Source organism: Homarus americanus, unplaced genomic scaffold (genome assembly GCF_018991925.1).
Source record: "Homarus americanus isolate GMGI-L3 unplaced genomic scaffold, GMGI_Hamer_2.0 scaffold34921, whole genome shotgun sequence".
Taxonomy (NCBI): domain Eukaryota; kingdom Metazoa; phylum Arthropoda; class Malacostraca; order Decapoda; family Nephropidae; genus Homarus; species Homarus americanus.
This window is the reverse complement of record NW_024741901.1, coordinates 15,716,847-15,736,779: the sequence shown is the minus strand read 5'-3', so window position 1 is coordinate 15,736,779 and position 19,933 is coordinate 15,716,847. Positions and strand designations below refer to the sequence as shown.

Genomic DNA, 19,933 nt, shown 5'->3' with positions numbered 1-19,933 from the left:
AAATTTTGTTCTAATAATCTCCATATTGCAGGTGTATCTACTGTATATATATTTTTTAAATAATGTAATAGAACTGATACACTGCCTTTTCATCAATATATACATTAATCTAAATGTTCTAAATATTGACATGGAAATAATATTTCATGTGCTTTTACTGTTTTCACTACAGAGGTGCAGCAGCAGATCCATCTTCGGTAAAAATTGTGGCTGTAGATCTTCAAGCAATGGCACCACTTCCAGGGGTTGTTCAGCTTCAGGGTGACATAACAAAAACTAGTACAGCTGAGGCCATCATTGGTCATTTTCAAGGTGACACTGCACAGCTAGTGGTGTGTGATGGTGCACCAGATGGTAAGTGTAAGGGTAAACTAATTTTGCTTAGTTTCAGTTATTCAAATTGACATAAAATGTCATGTATAACCTCACCCAACAATATGTATTCTATTCTTTTATAAACACTTAAATTAATTTCCTTTCCCAATTTTTCTTTATTTGCAAGTCCTCATTTAATCATTTCCCATATCAGAGTTAGCTTTTAATGCAACACAAGTCATGCCAGTGCAGGACTATGTACAGTAATACGATATATTTATTTGTTATTTGCTGCACCCCATTCCTAGTTGTCTCAGAGCCACTTGTCCTCGGACAAAGAGGATTACCAACCCTCTTAGTGCTCATTTGACTTTAGGCAAAAATGACCAACCACCTGGTTCAGTGAAGTCCCAGTGAACCATCCATTCTACCCCCTTTTTTCCCCCACCAAAAAAGTTTGTTTTCTGCCAAGAAGGAAACTGAGCCTCCATGGAAGTCTCAGCTTCCAGATTAGAGAAATAGCAATTGTATGGGTCACCATGTTTCTATGTTGGAAGCTAATAATAAATAGTGATACAGTAGTACCCATAGCTTCAAAAATGTATACGTTAATCTGTTACTACAGTACGTACATGAAATTATTGTTACTTTCATGGCTTATTTCTTGTGGCTTTATTTTTCATTGATACCTGTACAGTTAAGATAGTTTTATGTTATTCATCATTTCCCAGCATTTTACAATTGGTCTAGAAGACTCTAGAGCATCTACTCTGTGACATTGTAGCTGTTGACTGTGTCATCAATCTGGTGTGGCAAAGCCCTAACAATATTGGCCAAAATAAATTTGAAGTGTTAGTTTGGTTTTCACAGTCTTTCAAAGTATAGAGAATACTCATGTGATTTCTGTTTTCCAGTGACGGGCCTTCATGACCTTGATGAATATGTGCAAGCTCAGTTGTTGCTGGCAGCCTTGAACATAACCACCCATGTCTTGACAAAAGGAGGAATCTTTGTAGCCAAAATTTTCCGGGGAAAAGATGTCACATTGCTTTATTCTCAGCTTAAGATTTTTTTCCGTCATGTTACTGTGACAAAGCCTCGGTCTTCACGAAATTCGAGTATTGGTAAGTTGAAGAGAAAACATTGATCACAAGATAGGTAATGGTGACGTGATGATGAAGAATGAGAGGACAATGATGTGAGACGATAATGTTGTGGTCAAGTCAAATTGTCTTTTAGATAATAGAGTCAAATAGATACAGTGAGCCCTCGTTTAACGAACACCTCGGTTAACGTAATTTCGATTAACGAACTGCCTTCCATAAGGATCTTCAATTTGGTTAACGAAAAAAAATTCGGTTAACGAAGTTCTTACGAACCGACCTCAACATGTTTTCGCTTGACTGACCGGGCAACCAGCTTTAGTATCAGTCCACCAATACTTTAATCGGTTCTAGGGCTTAAATTCCTTACTATTTTAGTAAATATCAAGAAGTTTATACTATTCAATAATTTTAAAAGTTTAATATTCAATTTTTTAGTCATTTTAACAATTATTGAACATAATTGAAGGTAAAGTGACTAGTTTAATGCGCGGCATCCAGCCTCTTAACACAGCAAACAGGAGTTAGTCTCTCTGTTTTCACTGGAGGTAACATCTTGCTTGAGACTCTCTTCAACTAAACGCTTTTTTTCTGTGTTTCCAAGCAAATTATTGGTCATTTTGAAATATATTTTACATATTGACAATATATAATGCAGTGCAGTGTTGATTTAAAGAAAATAATCTTGAATTACACCAAGAGAGCTAAAATTTTATGGGTGAAATGGCGCCATGGGCTTTAATGCCTTAACTCTTATTGATGCCAAAACCCATTGAAACAATGGTTTCGGTTAACGAACTTTTCGGTTAACGAACGACCTTCTGGAACGGATTGAGTTCGTTAACGGAGGGGTCACTGTACAATAATTACCATGCACTTTCTGTGGTGACTTTATCAGATTTATTCCTGTAGGATTTTTGTATTCACACTAATCACATTTTCCTTTGTACAGAAAATCTATAGTCTCTGCTATTCCATTGGTTATCCCTCCTAGACACACTTACCATCCAATCTCTCACTACTTCACCTCCCATCCTTTATATTTCCACACTGATTACATCTACTACTGGTACCTCATCATTCTTAAGCTTGTAGCCAGTCTTACCTCCTACTCACCTATGTTTTTCTTTATTTGGCTTTCACATGTTTTATCTCACCTCATGCTGAACTACATTATGTTTGCAGTTGTTTTGGCAATCATCCTTGCATTCAATTGTTGCACATATGAGGGCAGAGTAGGGAATCCTACAGCACAAGTGCATCATTAGGTACAAGTGGCAGCCATGTAGAAAAAAAAAAAATATAGTGAAAGATAAACATCAAATTGCACCAAGTTATTTATTTTTTTCCTTTAAGAGCTTGTCCCCAGATCCTCTAAGGCCTGGCCTGGCCAGAGGCAGACAATGCCTTTTGTTCCACACAATTTAGAACAGATCAGATCTCTTCTTGGACATGCCATTTTTACATGTAAGAGAGCCCAACTTATTTTCAGTTTTAAATGGAATGCATCTGCTTTCTGTGATAGGAGAGGCGAGATAGACACTCTTTATCTTGTGTGTAATGTGAATTACCCATTACAGTAAGTTTAATAGTTATATGATTTGAGAGAATTGCATACTTCTAAGTTATTTTTACATTTCTCTATATCCTACTCCAATTTTTCAGAGGCATTTGTTGTTTGTGAAGATTACTCTCCCCCTTCTGGTTACACCCCCACTATGGTAAACCCACTGCTTGACTTAAGTTATGAAGGTTCGTGGCAAGAGCTCGAGGGGGTCAACCGTGTAATTGTACCATTTCTGGCATGTGGAGACTTGTTCGCATATGACTCAGACATGACGTACCCTCTGCAGGTAATGTATAATGATATATTTAATTATTTTTTTTAATAAGAATAAGCCTTTGAGATGTCATCCCTGGTGCCATTTATTCACAGTTTTATTGGTGGTATAGTAGAGAACACCTGGAGTTCATAGTCCCCTGCCATTGTACAAGGTTGATCCCTATTTTGCTGCTGATTTTGCATATACAGTTGTACCCCACTTAACGCGGTCAATAGAACCCAGAGGGTCCCGCGTTAAGTGAAAACAAGCAGAACAACAGAACATATGGGATTAATTCCAATAGAAACCAGCCCCAACCCCAAACTCCATTTTTGAAGACACATAACTATGTTGTAGTAAAAATAACATCTTAATTTTATGATGGTACATGCACACAATTAATACTTAGAAAAGAGAAATACAGTCGCTAGTTAATGTCCATTCAAATAATGGACTCAACCCCTCCCTCTTCTCACACTACACTGCTGGCTCTCTCTGAGAAATTTTGGGGAAAACCACTAAATTTTAATAAAAATAATACCTCAAACTAAAGTTAGGATAATACAATTGACATTGCTGGATTCCTTGTAAGACCAGGAATATTTTGAATATAAATGTCATATATTTTGCACAAAAGATAACATACTTACTCAGAGAAACATTTTATCTAAAATTTGTATGTCTAATGCAAAATATATGATGTTTATATTCAAAATGATCATCAAATTATAAGAATTCCAGCAATGTAAATTATATTCTGGCCGGGTAATTTGTATGAATTTTATGAGCTAAACAAATATCTTCAGTTAATAAAAAAATATTCTTCACGACACTATCTGTCAATCAAAGTACCCACCTTGCCTTCCTTCCAACCGCGTCAGTCCCAACCTCCCTTCAAGAGAAAGAGGGGTGAAAAAATAAATTTTAACATTTTGTATATAAAAAATACCTCAGATTAAAGTTAGGATAATATAATTGACATTGCTGGATTCCTTGTAAGACTAGGAATATTTTGAATATAAATGTCATATATTTGCACAAAAGATAACATATTTACTCAGAGAAAACATTTTATCTAAAATTTGTATGTTTTGCAAAATATATGATGTTTATATTCAAAATGATCATCAAATTATAATTCCAGCAATGTAAATTATATTCTGACCGGGTAATTTGTTATGAATTTTATGAGCTAAAACAAATATCTTCAGTTAATAAAAAAAAAATATTCTTTTACAGGGTAACAGATGGTCGGTCGATCCCTCCTCTCCCCCCACCCCACCAACCGTCCCAAGGAGATGTGTGGACAAACCAGAATATTTAACTTTTAGTAATAAATAATACCTCAAACTAAGTTAGGATAATATAATTGACATTGCTGGATTCTTGTAAGACCAGAATATTTTGAATATAAATGTCATATATTTTACAAAAGATAACATATTTACTCAGAAAAAACATTTTATCTAAAATTTGTATGTCTAATGCAAAATATATGATGTTTATATTCAAAATGATCACCAAATTATAAGAATTCCAGCAATGTAAATTATATTCTAGCCGGGTAATTTGTATGAATTTTATGAGCTAAAACAGGCAGTCAGGCAGGGGTGGCGGTGGGCAAATCTAAAAATAGCGTCTCGAGCCGGACACTCACCGCGTATATGTGGAAAAAATCCGTGTTAAGTGAAAGTTCAGCTCTGGCGAGGCACCGCGTATATGAAAAAACGCATTAAGTGAAACCGCGTTAGGCGGGGTAATACTGTATTTGAATTCTGTAATACCATACATTACTGTACCAGAACAATCGGCCAAGAATACAGTGTTAAAACAGTGTTAAGATGTAAAAAAAAGATTACAATTATGTATACTGTAGTATTGTACGTTCAGTAAGTATGAAAGTACAAGCCATTTGTACAGGAAAAGGGGAATACTAGAGCACCGTGCTCTCGCGTCAAAATTCTTGACATCATTGGGGTCTGTTTCCTCTCCATTACTGTGTTCATTACCCGATATTACAGCTCCTCCCTGACTTATGATGGGGTTAGGGACCCAAATCCAGGTCGTAAGTCGAAAATGCTTAAATAATACATAGAAAATCTAATATGGGTGTCTCTTTTTCTTCTCAGCACCACAAAACTCTCACTTTTAAGCTTGCCAGCCATTTTAAAGTGAATTACAAACGAAAATTTTGTCAGTACACAGCGCAATCAATGACGTTGGGACTCAAAAATACGTAATTTGACAAAGTTTTGGTATGACTGAAGCGGTCGTATGTCCGGGTGGTCTGAAGTCGAGTAGGTTATAAGTCGGGGAGGACCTTGTTTAGGCTAAGTTCAGCACTGGGGCACTAGGGAGGGCAGGAGGGGGGTTGGAACATCACCAAGTGCTCCAACATCTAACAACATGTAAGCAAAGAAATTCATATATTTTCGTAAAAAAAATTATGTAATATTTTCATGCATTACATTTAACCACTACTTTACAATTATTATTTCATGGAAATTTCGAAAATATTAAGCATTTATAAACACATTATGTATAACTTATGTAAAACATATAGAAACTTTGAGCGAGGAACATTTGCATTTGGGGCTTAGTGGCAGCCATGCACTACAGTTGTGTTATACGAACGCTTACATATAGATTTAATCAATATACAGTGCTAATGCAAAAAATCCGACCTTTTTATCTCCAATAGTAAGCTTGTTATGACTCACTATGTACAATTATGTTTTGTGTTCGGAGGGAAAAGGGAATCATCAGTAAGTGACGGGCATGCTCATCAAAACGTATAATTTACACCACTGTTACCTTGGAAATATATATTTTTTCACAAATTTTCCTTTCTGACAATTTTTTGCTAAACATGTACGCTTTATAATGGAATAAAGTTCATTTTGGAATCACATGAAATAACAAAGGTAGAAAGTGATGTATAAATGATGTATGTATAAACATTTTCATTAAGTGTAAGCAAAATTTTGTGTTGTACTTGACTTACGTATAGAAATAATTTCTTTATTGTGATTATTCACATAAAACTGTTAGTAGATAATTTATTAACAATGCTAATACAACAAACCCCACCTTTTTATCTCAAATAGCAAGCTTGCTATGACTCATTACATACAATTATTTCTCGTGGGATGCAGTCAAGTGTGGTGGGGTTATTGACCAGTAAAACCCCGAGCATCTCACTGGAGAGCATCTCCATAAACCCAAGAGTGTTAATAAACTTTTGATAAATTTTACACCTTGTACCCATATACATATTACTTTAAAGTTCAACTACCAGGTAATTCATAATTTTTTTAATTAACTATCTCGTGCATATGGAAGATAAAAAAATAAATAATGATACTCTATTTAATTGAAAATTTGTTAATAAAGAAAAAAGACTGTCACTACGGTACAGTAAACACATTCTTTGTTATCAAATTTCCATCAAGGCACTTTCCTCTCGGTCTTTCGTCCCACCCCAATACCCAACTTTGGCCAAAATAACCTACCATAATCAGAAAATTTCCAGTGCTTACCAGCACTCCAGGCAAAAGATGAGGATTATTCAAACTTGTGGTGCCTGGGTTGGCTATTCAGCCCCCTCCCAAATATGTGGTAGGTGTCCGAGATGAGAGAGGGGTTCACTGCAGTACAGTACAGTATACCGTATACAGTAAGCACTTACAGCAAGCACCAATTTTACCAGCAAATGCCTGGGAGGTGTTTACTGAACCAGTGTGAGAGAGAGGACACTAGAGTTAGCATGCGGACCGAGTATATTTTAACTCGTAATTTCAGGTAGATATACTCTACTGTACTGTACATTTTTTGTTTCTGTTGCGATCTTTCATACAGAATGTGCAAAAAAAATATATTAGGTCGAAAACATGAAGGGAAGAAGCATTTCTAATGTGCACAGGAATTATCTCACACACACACAGTAGTGGGGATCTCTCAGCTGTTTGTGGTCTCGTTTCCCATATGTAGTGAAACTACAGTCGACCCTCGTTAAAACGGACTAATAGGGGGGGAAGGGTGTCCGTTTTAGCCGATTTAGGGGTTAATATTGTATTATACAGCTATGTGTATGTTTATTTGAGTGTCCCGATAGGAGTCCGTTTTCTCTCACTTCAGCACTCCTGAGTAGTCCGTTTTCTCTTAATCTTAGAGTGCAGAGACTGTTATATCTTAGTAGTGACACAGAATTTGATATTGAGGGTTTGAATTGTTGAGGCAACTTATGTATGTCTGATTACAGTTGGAATATTCAAGATCCATTGTGAGTGATGTTTAAGCTTCAACTGTCTTTATAGTTGGTAAAACTTGTCAAGTCTGAGTCTGAATGGCATGTGTGATTGTGTTTGTACAACCGCTAAATATATAAATGTATAATGTTATGATAATTATCAAACACATAGGCATAACGAGGTTTATTACAAAGTGATGAAAAGGATACTGTACAGTGGCTAGTCCACAAAACATGTAGCCATGTCTCTTCATTTAGTGCCCGTCATAGGAGTCCGTTTTCTCTCTCACTTCAGGACGCCTGAGTCATCCGTTTTCTCTTAATCTTAGAGTGCACCAGGGACTTTGTTATTTCTTAGTATTGACACAGAATTTGAAATTGCAACCCCAATTGCAACTCGGACAATCCCAGAACCAGAAATTTGATATGGACAGTTCAGATTTCGTCCGATTATCCAAATCCGGATTAAAGGGGTCCAAATTAACGAGGGTCGACTGTATTGTCAAATGGCAATGCAATAATTTTTTCTTTTGTTTTATTTATTAGTATTATTTTTATTTATTCCTCAAATTTACTGGTACAGTATTACCCCGCTTTACACTTTGCTGCTTCCGTTTACGCCGGTAACCTGCTAACACGGAATGCTCACTTTGCGCGGTATGCATTTTTACGCAGAGAGCGGCTGGCGGTCCCGCCCGCCGCCATTTTTGGATTCAGACCTCCGCCATATTGGGTAAGCGGCGCGGTAGGTTGCAGTGATGTCTTTGTTGCGATATCGTGACGCCATACACGTGATCGGGTGTCGGACTGTGATTGGGCCAAGCATCATACACCTCCCTCCCCCCGCCTAGCTGTGATTGGTTTAATGTACTATGACGTGCCCCGCTGTGGGCGTTCAAGCCCTTGACCTACCTCGCCAGTTACACCCCTTCAGGCCACTGTGTATATCGGTATCTATTGTTCCATAAGAATGGCTTCCACGGACCACCACCCTGCAAAAGAAACCTTGCATTACCTGGACCCAGCCGCCCTAAGCCAAAAGAATCGGCGTTCCTAAGCTCTGGCGAAATTAAATACAAGATCATCCAGAGTTGGAGAAAAGGAACAAAGACAGGTTGATCTCGCCCAGCATGGTGTTAACGATCTCGATCCGGACGATTAAGAAGGATGCAGCCAAGATAAAGGAGCACATAGACATCACAAAGTCTACAGGTGCTTCTATGATCAAGTATATTACCACAACCAGGTGCTTCTCAAGGCAGATGCTTGTGAGCTACTTGATTTGTCAGGTATGACGGAACATGGCGGTGGACAGCGCTCAGTTAAGAATGCATACATGAACTGTATGCTGCAGTGTCACGTAAGATGGGGAATTGCAGAACCCAAAACCCTTCAATGCTTCCACTGGGTGGTTGCAGAGGTTTAAGAAAGAGGAACAAGAGCACCAACATTAACATTGGTGAGCAGAAGCTAGTGCTGACCTTGTTAGCGGCTAGGAATTTCCTCCGTTTTCACGTGTGAGATTATGGAGGAAGGACAGTACAACGACGAATCTGGTCTTTTTTTGGAAAAAGCTACCTTCCAAGACAGCCGTTGTGAAGAATGCCAGCAAGTGTCGGGGCTGGAAGTTGCAGAGGCGCATCACCGTCCTGTTTACCTGTAATGCCTCCGGTCCTGTAGCTCAAGTTATCATTGATCCACAGCCTGCATAAACGCCTTGCGCCTACAGAGCATGGACGTGTCCAAGCTAAATGTCCACTGGTTGACCCCATGCGTAAGGCGTGGATGTTCTCTACTCTGTCCCTCTCTGGTTTGATGACTGTTTACGTTCGGCGTGGGAAATTCTGTGAGCAACAGATTGTTCCATTCAAGATTTTGTTGCTGCTTGACAGCGCACCAGGACACTTTCGCTCCTACTGTTGGATCGTCACCCCAACGTAAAGTGGTCTTCCTTCCTCCCAACACTGCGTCATTAATACAGCCCATGGACCAAGAATTGATCTATAATGTAAGCTGCATTCTCTGCAAAAGTTTAAGCTCCTGAGCGACTATACCAGCACCAAGGATGATGAGTTCGTAACCTGGGTGACACGATAGCAAGGCGAAGGCGACGAGGAACAACAGTTGGCAGAGCAAGTACTTCTGAAACATTTTGGAGAAAATTCAACATCTGCAAAGAAAGCTGTGGAAGCTGTGGTGGAGGCATGGGATCAGCTGTCTGTATGTGATTCGTCATGCATGGAGACATGTGTTGCAAGGTATTCCAGGTGGGAGGCAGGGTCAATCTATGACTGGTGAGGTTCAGACTGTTGCAGTAGCAGTGGACTTTGCCAGAAAGCTGCAGAGTGTTGGCTGCAGGCTATCTGAGACCTGCGACGACATTATGGAGTGATAAGGGATCCTGATGTGACTGCCCGATGAGATGTTAGATGATGATGGCGTCAGTGAAGAACTGGCAGGTGGTGCGTCATCCCAAGAAGAAAAAGAAGAATGCAGTTATCGTATAGTAATGTAAGGGGTGCCATCCAGTGTGTTGAGAAACTCAAGCTCCTCCTTTCTGACAACCTGGCGATAACGGTATGGAAATTTTTCACTACCCAGCTGTTACAGACTATGGAGCCCTACATCATGGTGTATCCGACAACATTAACACCAGCCGTCAACAAAGCATTACCGGTTCTTAGCTAACCCATCACAGCCAGCCCAGGCCAGTGATAGTGACAGAGACAGTGATGGTGACTTTGAGGATTTGTCAGGGAGGCACTAATATGTGGATGTCAGTGATGATGACTCACCCTGAGGGCCAGTAGCTTCTGCCTCGGAACCCTCCATTCCGTGTGCGACCCATCTCTTCTACTAGCAATGTAGAGTGTTAAACCTAACCTTGTTTTTTCTAACCTAACCTACAATTATATTATTCTCTTATTTGATTGTTCCTCTTCTATATTATGTGTGTGTGCATGCCATCATAAAGTTAAGATGTTATTTTTATTAAAACGTACATAGTTGGTGGAAAAAGTGGGTTTGGGGGCGGCCTGGTCTCTATTTCAATTGATCCCATATGTTATGCTGTTCACTTTACGCGTTTCTGCTTCTTGGGCCGCCGTGGGTTCAATTGACCGCTAAAAGTGAGGGTTCACTGTACAGCACATATTATTTTATGTACATAGAATAGCTGCTTTGGGCGATGTGAGAGTTCAGCCATTCAGTCACCCAACTGACTTACATTGGGAAGGGAGGAGGGAGTGGCGCAATTATATTTACAGCTCACTGCCTCCACACAAATGTTCACTTCCCACACATACACACAAATGATCTTCATTTTTCTTATTTTATAGTTTTATGTTATATTTTCACTATATCTAAGCCACATTAGAGTACAGTATTACTCCGTTTTACGCGGTTTCACTCAACGCGATTTCTCATATCTGTGATTGCCTGCAAGAAACCGAACTTTCACTTAGCGGTTCATCTACTCATATGTGGTGAAGTATAATATATATATTTTTTATTTAGCTCATAAAATTCATACAAATTACCGCCAGAATATAATTTACATTGCTGGAATTCTTACAATATGATGATCATTTTGAATATAAACATCATAGATTTTGCATTAGACATACAAATTTTAGATATAATGTTTACTCTGAGTAAATATGTTATCTTTTGTGCAAAATATATGACATTTATATTCAAATATTCCTGGTCTTACAAAGGAATCCAGCAATGTCAATTATATTATTCTAACTTTAGTTTGAGGTATTATTTATAACTAAAAGGTAAATATTCTGGTTTTCCCACACATCTGGTAGGTAGGGTTGGTGGGGGTGGGGGAGGAAGGGACGACCGACCATCTGGCACGGTGTGAAGAATATTTTTTTATTAACTGAAGATATTTGTTTTAGCTCATAAAAATTCATACAAATTACCCGGCCAGAATATAATTTACATTGCTGGAATTCTTACAATTTGATGATCATTTTGAACATAAACATCATAGATTTTGCATTAGACATACAAATTTTAGATATAATGTTTACTCTGAGTAAATATGTTATCTTTTGTGCAAAATATATGACATTTATATTTAAAATATTCCTGGTCTTACAAGGAATCCAGCAATGTCAATTATATCTAACTTAATCTGAGGTATTATTTAATACTAAATGTTAAAATCTGTTTTTCACCCAACATTTCTCTTGTAAGGGAGGGTTGGTGGGGGTGGGGAGGGTTGGGGCAGGACCGACCATCTGGCTGTGATTGGAAGAGGGGGAGCAAGGTGGGGTACTTTGACTGACAGATAGTGTAGTGAAGAATATTTTTTTATTAACTGAAGATATTTGTTTTAGCTCATAAAATTCATACAAATTACCCGCCAGAATATAATTGACATTGCTGGAATTCTTACAATTTGATGATCATTTTGAATATAAACATCATAGATTTTGCATTAGACATACAAATTTTAGATATAATGTTTACTCTGAGTAAATATGTTATCTTTTGTGCAAAATATATGACATTTATATTCAAAATATTCCTGGTCTTACAAGGAATCCAGCAATGCCAATTATATTATCCTAACTTTAGTTTGAGGTATTATTTATTAAAATCTAGTGGTTTTCCCCCAAAATTTCTCAGAGAGGAAGAGCCAGCAGTGTAGGTGTGAGAAGAGGGGAGGGAGTTGAGTCCATTATTTGAATGGACATTAACTTAGGCGACTGTATTTCTATTTCTCTTAAGATTAATTGTGTGCATGTACCATCATAAAATTAAGATGTTATTTTTACTAGAACATAGGTATTGTGTTGGAAAAAGTAGAGTTTGGGGGTCGGGCCAGTCTCTATTGGAATTAATCCCATATGTTCCGTTGTTCCATTTACGCGGATTTCACTTAACGCGGTACCCTGTGGGTTCAATTGACTGCGTAAATCGGGGTACTACTGTATTGTAATGATAATCACTCAGAGAGTGTTTCTGGGTGGGTTGGCTTGCGGCGTCAATTTATGAAATTGTTTACGCCGACGGCATCAAATTTCTCGGCCGTCAAGACGCTGGCGGCGCCACTTTTTTTCGTTGAAACGTACAACGCTGTTCATAAGTAAGTGGTACCTTAGATACATTCAGAGGATCAAGATGACAAAAAGTCTTCTTTGAGTCCTTGATATACCGCAGAATGTTGTTCACCCCTACAGGACAAAACAATGAAAGAGTAATCTTTATGGCATAACTTGGTTGAAATTCATCTGAAAATTTCTCAATTAAGGAAACACCACCAAGGTCATTTCTTATAGTATGTACAGTCTCGTTCAAGATTCTTTGAACACTGCTGGAGACAGCTGGCAACTCAAGGCCATTTGTTTACTATACTCATGAGTAAAAATTATGAATGAATGTAAAAGTGATCGGCGATTGGTTACTTAGTTCCCTGTTGCTTAATTAATGGTTGGGCTTTGTTGTTTCGGATTATATTATACCTTTCTGCTGGTATTTACAGCTGCTCCCTGACTTACGACGGGGTTAGGGACCCAAATCCAGGTCAGAAGTCAAAAATGCAAAAAATAATACATATAAAATCTAAAATGAAATACAGTACAGTAAAAGTAATCAATAATGAAGAATGGATACAGTGTTACTGTGCACTTACCTTTAATATAGTCAGGTGAATGCACACGGGGCCCCCATAATTTTCTATTTACAGGTATACATGGAGACTACAGTATATTAATTGGATGAAGCAGAGGAGGAGACAGGGCTGGGTGGGTCATCAATGTTTTTTTTCTTCAGACAGAGTAATGTACAGGGGAAACTTGCTGGTTGAAGGTATTGGATCATCTTTAGGGAGTGAAGAGGCAGCACTGGTGGGGCGTGAGGAGACAGCAATGGGGGACTTCTTAAAATAGATATCCAATTTAGACACCACAGTTTGCTTTTTCTTTTCATTATAAATCTCCCTGTAGCAAGCAAGTGCATCTTGGACCAATCTGTCAACTTTGGCAAAACGCTCAACATTTTTATTCATTCTATGAAACATTTGCATCCCCTTAGAATTTGTTATTTGCATTATTTTTCATAAAAAGTGCTCGGCGACACACACATAGTCGGTCGCCTGGCTGTCTTTGTGTTTTGGGAGAGCAAGTAATGCATATAAATAATTATCAGAATAATATTCCACAAATAAATACATTTATAACATAATCATAGCATTATTTTCCATTAATACTACACTACAATACAACTACACTACTTTTAGCAATATTCCTTTGATACAACATGATAAGATGGACAAACAATGAAAATGAAACAAACAAAAGTAGGTAATTATGTTCTGGAAGCTTCCCTGTGGCCAAGCATGTGGCGTGACACGCAAACAGTCACGCTGGAACCTGATAACCCACGCTGGGCATTCAAACATTGCTGCGAAAAGGTGCGCGTTCTGGAACGTCAACCGGGGCCCCCAGATGAATGTTCCGGAACATCAACCAGGGCGAAGGGGTTAAAGGAGCTTGGTAGCTACTTGGCATGCCCAGAGGATGGAATGAAGCTGTTGAGGTCTTTCCCGACATTATGTGACTGGGCATATTATTTATTATTTAATTAATTTATTGCACCCTAGGGAAGTGACAAGACTAGTCACATGACCATGCGGTCAGACACTAATACATACATTGGTACTGCTTCGCTGGACACGCTATGACTTGTGATATAGAGACAATATTGATATGATTTAAGGACAATAGGAAGTTTGCACCCACCAAAGCATGGGTAGCGTACAGGAATTAAATATAAATTATTACAAATAAGTAGGTGGTGACATATCAGGGGCGGATCCAGAAATATGAAAAGGGGAGTGGGGTCCAAGAAGTTGTGGGTGAGGGAACATGGCGAGCACAACAACACAGTTCGGATAAACCTCAATGGTTACAATACTGCCACTTGTGTGATTTTTTATTAGGTACAGCATACAGAAAATATGGTCTGGTATTCGTTTTCAACTTTTGTGACCCACGTACCCACTCCAGACAATGTTGGTATATAATGGACCAAGTCCTCTATTATTCCAGATCCGGATACACAGCACAGTATCTCCTTTACTTCCGAACTTTCATACATACGAACAAACCTATCCATATGTCCAAAATTCCATTCAGTGGGAAAGTGCAAGAGTCATTAATTTACTGACACGCAGATGGCGCTACCCCCAACATTCCTGGCCAAACGGCAGCAATTTTAGTTGTTGTTTCGTTCACAACATTATGGCAGTGATAATAGTTCATTTCTTTTTGCTTTTATGAACATAATTGACCCCAATATGTCCGAGAAGCTCATAGGTTTTGCAAGTGATGGCAGTACGAGTAAGAAAAGATGCACAATTACAATGAAAACGAAAGTGGCAATAATAAAGCAAGTGGAAAGACGTGATAAGACGACAAATGTGGCTTGTGTTGCGACTGAATCATTCGACTGTTGGTACTATTTTAAAGGACAAAGAAAGAATTATGGAACATGTGAGAAATTCTGTGCCTGTGCAATTAACCATCATAAGTAAGATAAGAAGAAAAGTGCATAATGAGATGGAAAAACTCTTTTGTTTGTGGCTGGAGGACCAAAATCAATTTCGTATTATGGATTATTGTGCTCTGGGTGTGCTGTACAGTTGGGGACAAAAGTTCACTCCCTCTGTGAAACTGAGTCACTGCAATGAGTCTCCGAGCTGACTTACCCTAACTGTTGTATCTCGTTTGGAGTCAATGCTGCTTCATTTTGGGCTGGAGCAAACTTTTGATCACGACTGTACATAAGGTATTTTTCATATTTAACACATTGTTTGCAAGCTTATATATGTGAATTTGGACTTACTTAACAGATCTCTAGAACCATATATGTTCATAAATTGGGGACTGCCTGTAATGGACATTCGGCTTTAATGGACTGAAGTTTAAGAAAACATGAGCACGTTGGGTCCCCAAAATGTTGAGCAAAGAACACAAAGCCGTTAGACTGCAAATTTCAATTGAACTGAAAGAACGATTCTATGTGAAGGTGAGGCATTCCTACAGCGGATCATAGCTTGTGTTGAAACCGGGGTGCACCACTTTGAACCAAAGTCAAAACGTCAAAGCATGGTGTGGAAACATTCTTCATCTCTTCAAGCCAAAATACTAAAAATGCTCCCTTCAGTGAATAAAGTGATGCTTTCTGGGATATGAATGGACAGTATACTGCCACTATTTTGAAGAGTGGTGTACCATCAACACTGCATCATATTCAGAAATTATAAAAAATGAGATCAAGCCAGCCATAATTCAGAGGCACCCAGCTTGCAAAGAAAAGGCATGATTCTTCTACAAGACAATGCATGATTCCATAGTGCATAGCATACACAGGAAATGATTAGAAAACTAGGGTGGGAGATTTGTCACACCCTGCATACAGTCCAGATCTCACACCATCAAACTACCGCATGTTTGGTCCGCTTAAAACAGCTTTACGTGGATAGCATTATTCGAATAATGAAGAGGTGAAGAAAGAAATCCAAAATTGGTTACGAAGTTAGTCAAAGAATTTTTCGCCACAGGAATAAGAAAACTTATAGAAACATGGAACAAATGCATAGCTGTAGAGGGAGATTATGTGGAAATGTATATTTCCACATAATCTCCCTCTACAGACTATATGATCATTAATAATAAATCATTACTTCTATAATTACACTGTACAGTATTCATTTGTCTCATTACTTAATGAATGACCCTTGTATTTAGGTTTTCAAGCATTCTGATCAATATGGCTTTATTTTCTTGGTTTTAGAATTTGATGCTTTATGACATATGGAGGCATATTGTAGCTAGTGTTTTAGAAGTCAACTTAATTATTTTTTTCTTAGATGAGTGATGGACAGTCATATGAGTATCGACCACCAACACAACCACCAATCAACCCAGCATACACCACTGCAGTTTCCATGAAGCATCAACACCAGCAGTCTTTAAACAAATCTGCCACCTTAACCTCAAAAAGTGAAAGTAACTTGAGAAGAGGAATGGAAGATGACCAAAGCAAAAGTGAAAATTTAGATCCAGCAAGTATATCAGACAATCAATTTGAGACCATAGATACTTATGCCATACTGGAAGACTTGCATATTAGTGATGCTCAGAGTTCACATTCTTAAAGTTAATGACTAAGTTTTAGAATTTAAAGAGTATCTTGAGAGGAAAATTTTTATTTTTTCTAAATGATGCCCTATACTGTACTTTCAAGTGAGTTATTTCCAGGCAAAAAAAAATAGTTAATGAAGTATTTTGGGCCTCTGGTATGTCATTTTCAAAGATAATTTTACATCTGGGTGATAGTTATAGAAATAAAAGTAATCCAAGGCAGCTAACAACTGCATGTGGCATAATCGGTTTAGCTGAGGTTCTCTCAGATTCACCAGATTTAGTCAGATTTCATAGGTGGCAGAAGAGTTATTATGGCATTGTTGAGTGCTGATTGATACAACCAGTGGCTCAGTGAGGCCTGCTTTCAGAGAACTGCTGCTGTACTAAGATTCCCTTATCTAAAGCAAACTGGACGGGAGGAGGGGGTATAGTATGTCTAGCGAATTAACATATCAACCATGGAATGATCGAAGGAGGCTTAATCCAATTAAAATAATTGTCTTTATAAAGTGTCCCTGTACACTATTACAAGAACCAGAAAATATAAGTTTGTGTACTACAAAATCCACCTAGTAGCTAATGATCAGTTTTTAAAGAGGGAGCAGATATATGATTAATATGGAAAATATTTTTAGGCAAATAGTACAGGGTACATTTAAAATGTAATAATATTTGTTTATCAGGAATTTGTCATATAAAGTTGATGAATTATTTTTTCCTGTCTCTAAATTGAAACAGAGTAATGCTGCTTAAGATAAAACCGAGGCAGTTCAGGGATATTTTAAAAGATTTAATGTTAATTTTGTAGTGAAAAAAATTAGTTTTCCTTTTTATGAAAAGTAATAGTATTGACTGAAAAAGGGGAGTCTGGAGGTGACTTTTAAATACAGTATGTTTAATTTAAGGGGAGTTGTAAATGGGGTGAAAATCATCGAGAAAATAAAAACTTTAGATTAGGCTTCACTTACAAGGAGTAGGATGCTGCTGTATTTTGGCAAAGTTACATTGCTATATTGTTCATATTTGATATAAACATAATTGCCCTCTCTCTATTTTGCCGATGTGACGTCACCAATCTCAAAAGAAAAGTCACCAATCTCCCAGTAACAAAAATAACTGATCAAGTAATAAAATTACTGTAATACAAATACACAACCACTGCTAAAATATAACTCGTGTACAAATAATAAAACTACTGTACATAATTTTTAGGCTATGGAAGGTGACGGGACATAGCTTAAGCCTGTAAATAAGTTTGTCTGGTAAGAGACCCAGCCAAACTGTGGGTAATTAGTGGCCAGTAGTGGGTAGTATGGATACCAATCACCAAGAATCCTTGATGGGTACATCATGTGTGGCGATTGAGTCTGAGGTCTTTATAAAATTTGATATATTCAGTGTCAAAGTGCTCAAATGCTATATTAGTGCTCACTTTTATTTATTTTCTCCTCTTCGTCACTGATCAGCTCGTTATTAGCTGCTTGGGCGGTCGGTCGATCACTTTTCTTATGCACAGATCTTGGCAAGTACTGGGCATGCACTGGCTCCTGAATGTATCACCGCTGTTGGTGAAGTCTGGTGACTGGTCTTGTAAGAGTCTTGGCGCCTCCACAACACTCTGGCAGGAAAACCTTTTTCGGAGTGGGAGTTGTTCAGTTTTCCCACTTATGTTCTTATTATAGTAAATATTTGGTAATTATATAGGACCAACCCGCGGACGAAATTGATTGAAAACAATTATAAAGATGCCGGATTTTCATTGTTATATTATAGTGGACACTATTGTAGTTTGTGGAAATATGTTAAAAATTTGATATTTTTAAAATAAACGCTACTTAACATTTAATGAATGAAGGAGGATATTTAAACTGTGTAACTATTGGACACCCAGATATATCCAGGTGTTCCAAGTCCAGATAACTAGAAATCAGCTGTTTCAATGCCTTTTCACCAAAGCGTGGCATTTCTATGCCCTGAAACATTTCAGGTTTGTACACTTGGCTGATTGACATCAAGACACTAATGCAGGACACAACTGCCCAATTATTTTCAATACATTTTGTCTGCTACAAAAGTCCACACTCTCTAGAGTCAACATCTTTAATGTTGGCCTGGAAAGACTAAGCAATTTGCCAAGGATGGGATCTGTTATTGGTCGAGCCAACCCTATTTTTTCTGGTACTATTACCAATTTGTAAATTTTTCTAAACATTTTGTGAACCAATTTCTGACATCGGCGACACACTCCTTCACTTTGCACTAATTCTGGTATTGGTAAGTATTCCATAATCTTCAACATATCATCATTCAGCATGTGAATGGATGACTTATCTGGGTCAGGAAGGCTTAAATCAAATTCACGGCCAGGTAGGGGGCGTCGCACAAAATAATCGTCCCCAGGCATGAGGACTCTCTTCTTTGCACGTTTGATAACCATTTCCTGCCCTTGGAGGTAACAGTCTCCATTTTTTTAACTCTTAACAACTTTTACTATTATCCTCTTCACCACTGATCGGCTCGTTAGCCACTTGGGCGATCGGTCACGTCTCTGTTACTCACTGTTGGCAAGTACTGGGCATGCACTGCCCTGAATTTACCTGAACCTGCTTCAGTGTTGGTCAAGTCTGCTCTTGAAAAAGCTCACACTCGGTGCTGTCACAACACTTTCTGGTAGATTGTTCCAAGAGTTCACAACTCTCACTCCGAAAGAGTTTGCCCTCACAGTTTTCTGTACCTGCGGCTTCTTCAATCTTGAGCTGTGACCCTTGTGGGGCGAGAAGGCCCGCCAGCTCCAAGTAAGGACACTCGACTGAGTAGTGCCCCTTGAGATGCTTATACACCTCAATTAGGTAGCCCTTTGCCCGTCTGTAGTATAAGCCAGGCAAGTTCAGGCTCTCCAACTTCTCAGGGTAGTTGAGGTGCTGAAGTGCAGGCACCAGTCTGGTGGTCCTCCTTTGAACATTTTCAACCAACTGACAGTCCCTAGCATATCTCGGGGACCAGACGGGGTGACAGTACTCCAGATGGGGAAGCACTTCACTCTTGAAGATCTATCTCATTATTTTTAATTGTTGTTGGAATAGTGTTATTACTAATTTGTTTTGTGCTTAAAGACCATAGTTGTTGAGGCTCAGAAATAACACTGCAACATCAACATTATACAAGGTGCCTATAAACTATTATTATATCACCCCTTACCCTACTACAGTGGTCCCTCGGTTAAGGAAATTTCTGTAAACGAATTCATCTTCGTAATAATCTTCAATTCGGTTAATC

At 38.3% G+C, this 19,933-nt stretch overlaps 1 protein-coding gene across 1 annotated transcript in view; it reads left to right on the top strand.

Annotated features, from left to right (window-relative positions):
- LOC121876244 (putative tRNA (cytidine(32)/guanosine(34)-2'-O)-methyltransferase) overlaps positions 1 to 17,898 on the top strand; it is a 30,754-nt gene extending 12,856 nt beyond the window's left edge. Inside the window, exons 3-6 of the mRNA XM_042381257.1 lie at positions 173 to 354; positions 1,230 to 1,439; positions 3,084 to 3,271; positions 16,381 to 17,898. Of these exons, the coding sequence (XP_042237191.1) occupies positions 173 to 354; positions 1,230 to 1,439; positions 3,084 to 3,271; positions 16,381 to 16,668 (868 nt within the window). The 3' untranslated portion in view covers positions 16,669 to 17,898. The remainder of the gene's footprint in view (positions 1 to 172; positions 355 to 1,229; positions 1,440 to 3,083; positions 3,272 to 16,380) is intronic.
- The last annotated feature ends 2,035 nt before the right edge of the window (positions 17,899 to 19,933 follow it).